The 9,900-nt window shown below is 46.1% G+C and overlaps 1 protein-coding gene and 1 pseudogene across 1 annotated transcript in view; both read right to left on the bottom strand.

Moving 5' to 3' along the window:
- Positions 1 to 388, bottom strand: part of DENND6B (DENN domain containing 6B) — a 12,555-nt gene extending 12,167 nt beyond the window's left edge. Inside the window, exon 1 of the mRNA XM_015593998.2 lies at positions 231 to 388. Coding sequence (XP_015449484.1) covers positions 231 to 388 — 158 coding nt within the window. The remainder of the gene's footprint in view (positions 1 to 230) is intronic.
- Positions 389 to 3,691: 3,303 nt separating this feature from the next.
- On the bottom strand, positions 3,692 to 4,581 carry LOC102882161 (annotated as a pseudogene).
- Between the last annotated feature and the right edge of the window lie 5,319 nt (positions 4,582 to 9,900).

Below are 9,900 nucleotides of genomic sequence, written 5' to 3'. Positions count from 1 at the left end.
GTCGTCGCGCGAACAGACTGGAGGTCGAGCAGGGCCGCGGCGAGGACCGGGGGCTGGCGGAGCCCTGCCCGGCCCGCTGTCCTAACAGAATGTCATCGTTACGGAGCTCCCGTTCCACCAACCATCAGACACTGATCCCAGCGATTCCGCGTCTCCGCGTCTCCCTCCCTCGGGGGGCCTCTGGTGTGCGTCCCGCAGAGGTTCCACGTCTTGGGTTCGTGTCTGCACACCGGGCGTCGTTGTCAACCACGACCTGGTCGTCAGTGCGGGCGGATGCGCCCACGCCCGTCCCTCCGCCTCTGGGGTCCGCACTCTCGCCCCTCTTTTGTGCGCCATGGCGCCGCCTTGCCCGCGCGCGGTCCCCGGCGTTCCTGCGGAAACCAGGCATAACACGTGCATACGGTGCGAGCCACTTCGGCCATTCCCAACGCGGTGGAGAAGCGTGGCCCCACCGGTGTCACAACCGGGCGCAGAAGGGCGAGTTCGGAGCCGAGACAGTAATCTAACAGACGTGACATATGCTTTGGTTTTCTGGTTTTGTTTTTAATGAAAGCTCCCCACTTCAAAGTTAGTCAGGCTAGGCTGGGCTGGAGTGACAGCCTCCGTCGTCATCGGCCCTTTCACTCGTGAGCGGGCTGGTCGGAGAGTCCGGTGGCCCTGCTTCACGGCTGTACCTCACATGGCCGCCGAGGTCGCTGGCAATGAGAAAGATCAATGAGGCCTGCTAGCTGTTAATTGCCCTGGCCTCCAAGTGACATATACGTCACTTCTGCTTACAGCCCAGGGGCCAAAACTAGTCATATGGTCCCGATCTAACTTCAAGGGAGTCTGGGAAATGAGAGACGTAGGAGTATTCCGGGATCCACTAAGTCGTGATCCTTGCCGTTGAATTTAAGATACCATTATTTTATAAATCACCGAGATAAAGAAACTGCCATTAATTACACAGTGATGAGCAATGAAATTTTTTTAAAATTCTATTACGAAATGTTCAAAAAATAAATGAGCTGTTCCATGACCACGCATTACCTACGACCTAGAAAATACATCAATAATTAATACTTTGTTAATTAATGTCTTATGCCTTATCTCTATATCTGTCCTTTATCCATCCCTCAGTTCGTCTTATTTTTAGGTCAATTCCAAAGACAGTTGCGGACATGAATGCCCTCACCTCTAAATACTTAAGCATGTGTATCATTAATTTGTTTTTAGTCTTTTTTTTCTTTTGGGGGCATGGGGTAAAACATATATAGAGGAATACATGACTCTTAAATAGACACGACTGTGCCCTATAGCAAGATATGGGACATAAACATCACCCCGGAAAGTTCTTTTTATGCCTCTGTCGTCACTTTCCATATCCACATCCAGTATTCTGATCCTTTGCACCATAGATTACTCTGTTCTAGAACTTCATAAAAATTGAATTGTACAATATGTAGTCTTTTGTGTCTGGCTTCTTCACCCACAAAGTTTTTGAGATCCATTTTGTGGTGTATTTCATGAGTTCTTCCTTTCTTCCTGCTCTGTGCTCTGCTACATTGTGAACAGACCGCAACTCGTTTGGTCATTCTTCTGTTGATGGACATCTGGGCTCTTTCCAGTTTTTAGTTATGACAAAAAAAAAACAAAACAAAACAAAAAAACCCTGCTAAGAAGACCTGTACAAGAAAAACCCTGTACAAGACTCTGTGGAGGTACGTTTTTATTTCTCTTGGATAAGCACCTAGGAACTGAATTGCTGAGTCATAGCAATAGTCATAGAGATACATATTTAGCTTTTAAAAGAAGCCACCAGACTTTTTCTTAAAGGAACCATGCCTTTTTTTTTATTCCCACCAACAGCGGCGTATTTCTGTTTGCACCACACCTTTGGCACACATTTGGTGTTGCCAGTGTTCCTAATTTTAGCCAGTCTAGTGGGTAGGTACTGATATCTAATTGTGGTTTTCATCTGAATTTCTCTGATAATGATGTTGAGCATTTTTTCATGAGCTTATTGCATGCCATCAATTGTAAGATGTATCCTGATTTCAGGTGTTAAATTGTGGAAAAAAGTGCATCCAAAAATCGGTGACCTGTAGTAACCCCACAACACTCCTTTGTGCCTCCTTCGGTCACTCCCTGCTCATACCCACAGTCCAGGCACCTACTGACCTGCATTCTGTCTCTGCAATTTTGTGTTTTCTCAGAATTTCTATATAAATGGGTTGCACAAGTGGTAGGCTGAATAATCACTCTGAAGATGTCCACACCCTAATCCCCAGAACCTGTGTAGATGTCACCTTATGTGTGGTAAAAGGGACTTCGCACATATGATTAAATTAAAGATCTTGAGATAGGTCATCCTAGATTATCCCAGCGGGCCTACTGTAAGGGTCCTTTCAAGAGAGGCGGGAGGGTGAGTCTGAGAAGGCAATTTGGATGCAGAATCAGAGAGAAATTGGAAGATGCCACGCTGCTGGCTTTCAAGATGGAGGAAGGGATCATGAGCCAAGGAAGGCAGGCGCCTCCAGAAGCTGGAACAGGCAAGGAAACAGATTGTCCCCTGGGGCCTCCTCACACTTTGATTTCAGCCACAGAAGACTCATTACAGATTTCCGACTTCTAGAACTGTGAGATAATAGGTGTGTGTTGTTTTAAGCCACAAAGTTTGTGGCAATTTGTTACATCAACACTAGGAAACTAATACAATATGTAATCTTTTTCTGTCTGGTTTCTTACACCCAGCATAATATTGTTGAGGTGTATCCATGTTGCCTATATCAGTAGTTTGTTCCTTTTTTTATGAATAGTCTTCCATTGTCTAGGTATATGACAGTTTCTTTATCCATTCACCAACTGATAAACATTTGGATTGTTTCCAGTTTTTGCCTCTTACAAAAAATGCTGCTACATACATCTGTATGCAAGTCTTTGTGTGGATCCGTGTTTTAATTTCTCTTGGGTAAATACCTAAGAGTGAAAGTGTTGGGCTGTATGGTATAAGCTTATGTTCAACTTTTTAAGAAATTGTCAAGCCATTTTTCATTTTCACCAGCAGTGAGGAAGATTCCATTTTCTTCACAGCATCACCCACACATGGCTGTTGTCAGACTTTTTATTTATGGCCATCCAAGGGGTTGTGGTAGTATCTTATGTCGGTAAATTTAGCATTTCCCTGATGATTAATGGTGTTGAGCATCTTTCACATGCTCATATATAGTTCGTATTATCTTCTTTGGTGAAATGTTCATTTAAATCTTTGCTCATTTTTAAATTGGGTTGTTCATCTTATCACAGAGTTGTAAGAGTTTTTAAAAATTCGTTTTTTAGGATCAAGTCCTTTATCATTTATACGATTTGAAATTATTTTTTCCAGCTGTGGTTTGCCTTTTATTTTTCCTAACAGCATCTTTTGAAGAGTAAAAGTTTTTAATTTTGATGGAGTCTAATTTATCAATTTTTTTCTCTCATGTATTGATGTCGTATCTAAGAAATCTTTTCCTAACTCAAATGATTTCCCCTATGTTTCTTCTAGAAGTGTCTCAGCTCTCACATTTTGAATTAATCTTCTATATGGTGTGAAGTTAAGGGTTTAAATTATCTTTTTTTTTTTTTTTTTGCTTATAGATAACCAATTTTTCCAATATCATTAACTTAAAAAGAAATCAAGTCCCTATTTATTTTTGGCAATTAATCACGCTATGTTTAGCTTTCATTAGTTACAAAGACTTTTCCAATCATGTCACCTAGAGGTCACTTCACCCGCTGCTCTGCTTGGCTGCCAGTCTCTTGTCTCTCTCTTCAGCAATGGTGAGGCGGATCCCCCTGCCACGGGGAAGAGAAATCCATGGTTTGTTGCCTTTGCCAATAACAAAAACGTTGGAGAGCCGGGTGACAAAGCTGTTCTCATCGGCATCTTTCACATGAACCACATCAAAAGAGCCAGGATGTCTCTCTCTGTTGGTGATCACACTGATTCTTTCCAAGTTAGCACCTCGAGTCACCATACACAGATTACCAGTGTCAAACTTGATGAAATCAGTAATTTTGCCGGTCTCCAAATCAAATGATGTGATGAAATCAGTAATTTTGCCAGTCTCCAAATCAAATGATATCGATCTGAATGGTGCCGTTCACTTCGATGAGGGGGTCGGGGTAGCGAGCATCATGAGTCTCTAGATGAGGGATTCCTTTTGTACCCACAAAGATCTTTCTCACTTTGCACGATTTGAACTTGGCCTTCTCAGGTGTCATCCGATCAATAGCAAAGCGACCTTGGGTGTCATAGACCAGAAGGAAATTCTGTCTGGTCTTGTCAATGCTGATGACATCCATAAAGTCAGCAGAGTAGGTCACGTCAGTCCAGACCTCACCATCGATCTCAATAAACCGCTACACCCAGGTCTTTTTCACTTCATCTCCTGTTAGCGCATACTTCAGTCTGTTCCTTAAGAGCATGATGAGAGGGAGACACTTTCTCAGCTTGTGGGGACCGATAGGTGGACGCAGAGCAAACGCACCTGTCAGTTTATCCAGCATCCGATGCTTTGGCGCTGCTACGCACTTCAGATGCTTTTTGAGCCCACGAGCCATGGCTGTGCTGGACACGGAAAAAGCGAGATTGATTCCCTGTTGAACTGACTCAGCACCTTCACAAAAAAATCAGTTGATCGTGTTTGTGAGTTTATTTCCTCCATTCTGTCCCATCGACCTGTATACCTGTCCTTATGCCAACTCCATGCGGTCTTGATTGCTCAGCCTCTACAATACGTTTCAAAATCAAGTAGTGTGAGTCCTCCGACTTGGTTCTTTTTCAAAATTGTTTTGGCTATCTTGGCTCTTCGCATTTCTATATAAATTTTAGTATTAGCTTGTCCATTTCTACTGAAACAAAACAGGATCGCCTGCTGAAATACTCCCAAGTATTGCGCTGAACCTATATGATCAGTTTGGGGAGAACCTCCATCTTAACAATATTGAGTCTTCTAGTTCATGAACGTGGCGTGCCTCTCCATTTATTTAGGTCTTCTCTAATTTTTCTCAGCAATTATTTTCGTAGTCTTTATTGCATGGGAATTGCAAGACTACCCCCGGGTTTGATGATTTGTTAGGAGGGCTCATAGGAGGAGGCATGTAGTCATTCTTATGGCTACAGTTTGTTTCAGTAAAAGGTTACAAAGTAAAGTCAACAAAGGAGAAAAGCTCATGGGGCAAAGTCTGGGGAGACCGGGCACCAGCTCTCACAGGGGCTGCTCTGCATGGGATCACGTGGGAGGCGCTTAATTGTCCCAGAAAGTTGTGACTGAGTGTGAAATGTTGCTGGCCAGGGAAGTTCATTGCAGACTCAGCACCCAGATTTTTATCAGAACTTTGTATTTCTTTCCTAAGGCTGCTGTAACAAATTGATACAAACCAGGTGGCTTAAAACAACAGACATTCATTCTCTTGCTGTCTGGGAGGCCAGGAGTCAGCAGGGCGGTTCCTTCTGAGGTTCTGAGGGAGAATCCGTCCCTGCCTTTCTTGTCCTTGGCGTTCCGTCTTTCCATCAGCTTCTCCTCCGTGTGCTCTCCGCTTTCTCAGAAGGATACTTGTCATTGGATTGAGGCCCCCCTCCAATCCAGGATGTTCTATCTCAAGATTCTAAATTGATTGCGCTTGCAAAGACCCTTTTTCCAAAGAAGGCCACATTCACAGGTTTTGGGTGGATATGTGTTTTGAGAGGGGCCACCCACTACCAGCTGGTCAGATAGGCTGTCTCTGCCTGGTGCCTGCCAAAATTTCAGGCAACCAGGGAGAAAGCAGATGTTGAGCATAAATCATATCGTTTGTACGAACAGCGTAGGCATCATGAGCCACTCTGGTCACTTCCGGGAATGGCGGCAACTCCCCTGAAGTCAGGTTTCCAGGTGACAGCCAAGGACTAACTTTGTAGGCAGGGTTTTTTAAAGGATAAGCCATCGGCCCGCTGCATCGACTCTTCCGTACGCACTTATTTGTTATATTTTCTTAAGTATTTTTTTATACAGTCGTAAATGGAATTTTTTCCTTAATTCCATTTTCAGATTGTTTGTTGCTGGTATATAGAAATATAACTGTTGTTTGTATATTGATATCATATTCTGTGACCTTAACTAGTTTTATTTATAGTAGATTTTTTTTTGGTGAATTCCTTAGGATTTTCCAAACACGTGATCATGTCGTCTGTGCATAGAGACAATTTTGCTTCTCTCTTTCTCATCTGTGTGACTTTAATGTTTTCCTTGCCTTATTGTGCAGCTAGATCCTTTAGTACTATGCAGAATCATTTCAAATATTCCTTCTGTTCCTGTCTGTCTTTCTTCTCCTCCTGGTGTTCCTATTACGTGTATGTCACACCTTTTGTATGTCCCACAGTCTTGGATATTCTTTGTTTTTCGTGGTATTTGTTCTCTTCGCTTTTCGGTTTCTGGTGATTCTGCTGACACACCCTCTAGCTCAGAGGTCTTTCCCGAGCCGTGTTCCGTCCACCGATGAGCCCGCGAAAGGCATTCTCCATTTCCGCGGCAGTGTTTCCGTGTCTAGCGTCTGTTTCTGGTTCTTTCTGAGGGTTTCCGCCCTCCGCTCACACGCTCGTGTGTTCTGGCATGCTGCCTGCGTCACCCTACGCCCTCGCTCATCAGAGTCCCGTGTGACAGGTCCAGCATCCCTGCCACGTCTGCTTCTGATGCCGGCTCTGTCTCTTCAAACTGTGCGCTGTGCCTTGTCATCTTTCCTGATAGCCGGACGTGGAGTACCAGGTGGAAGGAGCCGCAGTGACTAACCCTGGTGACATGGCGTCAGGCGTGGGGCGGGGGGCTCCGTGGTCCCACCACCCGGCTCAGTCTTCAGCGAGCCCGCGCCCTGCTCTCTGACTCCACGCATGCTTCTCCGTTCTCGTCTCCCCCTTCGCTGGAATGGGTGACTGGAGGGGCTGGAGCTGGGGGCTCCGATGATTCCCCAGCAGGCTGGGCTCTGGCCGACGCTCCCTCCCGAGGGCAGGCTGGTTAAGGACACAGGGCTCTGGGCACCTAAAACGGCTCCTCTTCCCACAGAGGGGCTCCCCTCTGATGCTCCCCGCAGGAACCTGGTCGTGCTCCTGGAGGTGAGTGTCACGGTACTGCGGGCCCCCTCATGGCTGATCCCCTGGAGTTTTTAACGCTCAGACTTGTCCACTCTGAGCCACTTACAGGTGCCCTGGGGGTTTCTGTCCCCAAGTCTCGGCTCCGGGAGCTGTGATGACTTGTGTTCACCTGGCCATGTTTCTTTCCAGTCTTGGGAGCAACGGTCCGCTCTGTGCGCCCCCTTCTCTTACAGATCCTAGAAGAGCTGCTGACCTTTCCGCCTCTTACTCGTTAGGGTGGAGTGGCGACTTCCAGGCTCCTTACATGCAGAATCCTACACTAGAATTCAAGTGGTGAAAGCAGACATCCTTGCCTTGGTTCCGATTTTAGAGGGAAAGCATTAGATCTTTCTCCATTAGATTTAATTTTAGCTATAGATTTTCCTAGATATGTTTTATGAAGTTGGGGAAATTTCCATTTGTTCCTAGTTTGTTGAGAGTATTTATCATGAGTAGGTATTGTTGAATTTCATTCTTCCTTTATTCCTGTTGATTTGAGTGACCTTCTGTTATTTCCTTTCGGCTTGAAGAACTCCCTTTAACATTTCTGGTAAGTTGGATCTGCTAGCAATGATGTTTCTGTTCTGTTTGTCTGGGGATGTCTTTATCTCACCTTCATTATTTTTCAACTTCATTTTTGAAGGATAGTATTGCTGGGTATAGAATTTTTTTCATTGACAGATTTTATTTTTTTTCCTGAACTGTAAATATGCCATTTTACCGCCTTCTGGCCTCCATCATCTTTGATGAGAAGCCAGCCAGTGAATGCATCATCGTTCTCCTTCGCATGGTGGGTTGTTTTTCTCTCTGTCTCTGACATGCAGGAATTCGGTTATGGTGCACCCAGCTGTGGCTCTCCCTGTGTGCCCTCTTTGGTTGATGGAGCAGTGGTCTTCTGATGCCCTGGCCTGTGCCCTGCCACACTGTGGGGGCTCTTGAAGAGAATAGGGCCCTTCTTTCTGCTCCAATGGCACTCCAGAGGCAGCATGCATTTTATATTTGTTGGTGAATAATTTTGCACTTGGTATTCTTAATGACAGAATTAATTTTATTTGGTCCTTCTGTGTCAGAAATATTGAATTCAGCTTGGCTTTGTTTTAGGCATTTCGTGTACCCTACAAGGCAGTTTGGAAGGGAAATCTTTTAAGGAGCCCACGTCTTGTGTCCAATTACAGAAACAGGAATTGTGGTAGCTCTGCATGTTATAACGTGTTTATTTGCATATACAAACCATTTTCTTTTCTCTCCATTTTTTAAATATATGCAAGTTGTCAGAAGTTAACTTTATTTAGTTTTAAGATAAGAGAATAAGAGAATATTAAGTGAAACAGTGACAGAATTTGAGAAGTAATTAATGTAGCCAACGACGAACACAATGACTCTTGGGCCTGCGCATATGCTCATTTTGGGGAAAGAAAGAGTGAGAACGTCTTCACTTGCAGCAAGGATGGATGTATCTCATTAGGTGAAAACATAGATTGTTTTATTGTTGTGTGGAAGTTCAGGTATGTTTGAAAAGGTGCGTACCCACGCTGACCGTCCAGAGAATTGGACTCTGCCATTTTCCACTTATGGCCTCAGCTCCAAATCCTCCTCTCTTTGCCTGTTCTGCGATAACGGACCTGTAAGCGTTTCTCTTTCGCAGTTGGCCCGATGTTAAACTTCGTCAGGAAGGGACCTCCTGGCCCTGAGACCCGGTTTTGCAGCTCAGTCCACAGCACCCCAGCCTCTGCGGAGAGGGGCCTCTGCTTGCAGGGCGCTTCTCGTCTCGGTTTGTAAGCCGATGTTTTTTTAACCCCGCCTCGTGGAAGTTCACCCTACAAAACCTGCGAGAGATCTGCCCTGCGAGGTGTTGGGGACAGGTGTTCAGAGAGAGGCATTCTACTATCAAGCCCGCGAGGGGCTGCTGGGGAAGCTGGAGCCCCAGAAGCAGGACGCGGGGAAGTCCGGCAGCCTGAAGCTGGTGCCTCCGGCGCGCAGAGCGAGCCCCAGGACAAACGCTCGCGCGCCCTCTCGCGACAAAGCTCGGCACCCGCAAGCCCTGGTCCGCCTTCGCAGAGGGGACCCCAGCGCTTCTGCCACCGAGGCAGGAAGTTGGTAACTGGCGTTAAGTGGGAGATATTCCTTCACTGCTCAATTTCATTTTCCAACACTTTCCCACGGTTCACACTGACAACTGAAATAATAATTCTCATTATAGAAATTAGTTTCATGGAATCATACAATTCCAACCAATGCAAATGGGCACTTATTTTAAAGTGTAAAATACATTATACCTATGGGGCGCCCAGAAAAAACAGTAAGTGTGGTGGCTGTGGCTCAGGCCCTCCAAGTCCAGCTAGGAAACGGGACGTCGAGGGAACCTGCGCGCGGCACATAGGCGGCTGACCACGGTTCCCTCTTGTTCTGGCCATGTACATGCCACGTGCCCAAGGGGTTCAGAGGACACCCAGCTGCCGGGTGGGAGAGACCTTCAGCCAGAGCAGAAGGCCCTCGGAAAACGGGGAGACCCCTGCCCCAGGTGTGTGACCCGCCCCAGTCCTTTCAGGACGCTGGAGAAGTTCTGTAGCTGACGTTGCAGTAGGAAACTTACTACCGCAAATGCATTATTCCATAAGAAGTTAATTATGCTCGTGGAGAAACTCAGCAATACCTCAGAGGGGAAAGAAAGGAAAAGGAGAGAGCCGCCTCCACCCGCCGGGAGCTCCCTCCGGGCACAGCTGCCGGCCCCGCGGCCCCGCCTCCGGCGTGCCCACGTGAGCGCGTAACCCCGC

This window comes from Pteropus alecto, unplaced genomic scaffold (assembly GCF_000325575.1).
Source record: "Pteropus alecto unplaced genomic scaffold, ASM32557v1 scaffold118, whole genome shotgun sequence".
NCBI lineage: Eukaryota > Metazoa > Chordata > Mammalia > Chiroptera > Pteropodidae > Pteropus > Pteropus alecto.
The sequence above is the reverse complement of the archived record's forward strand: the minus strand, read 5'-3'. Positions and strand labels throughout refer to the sequence as shown.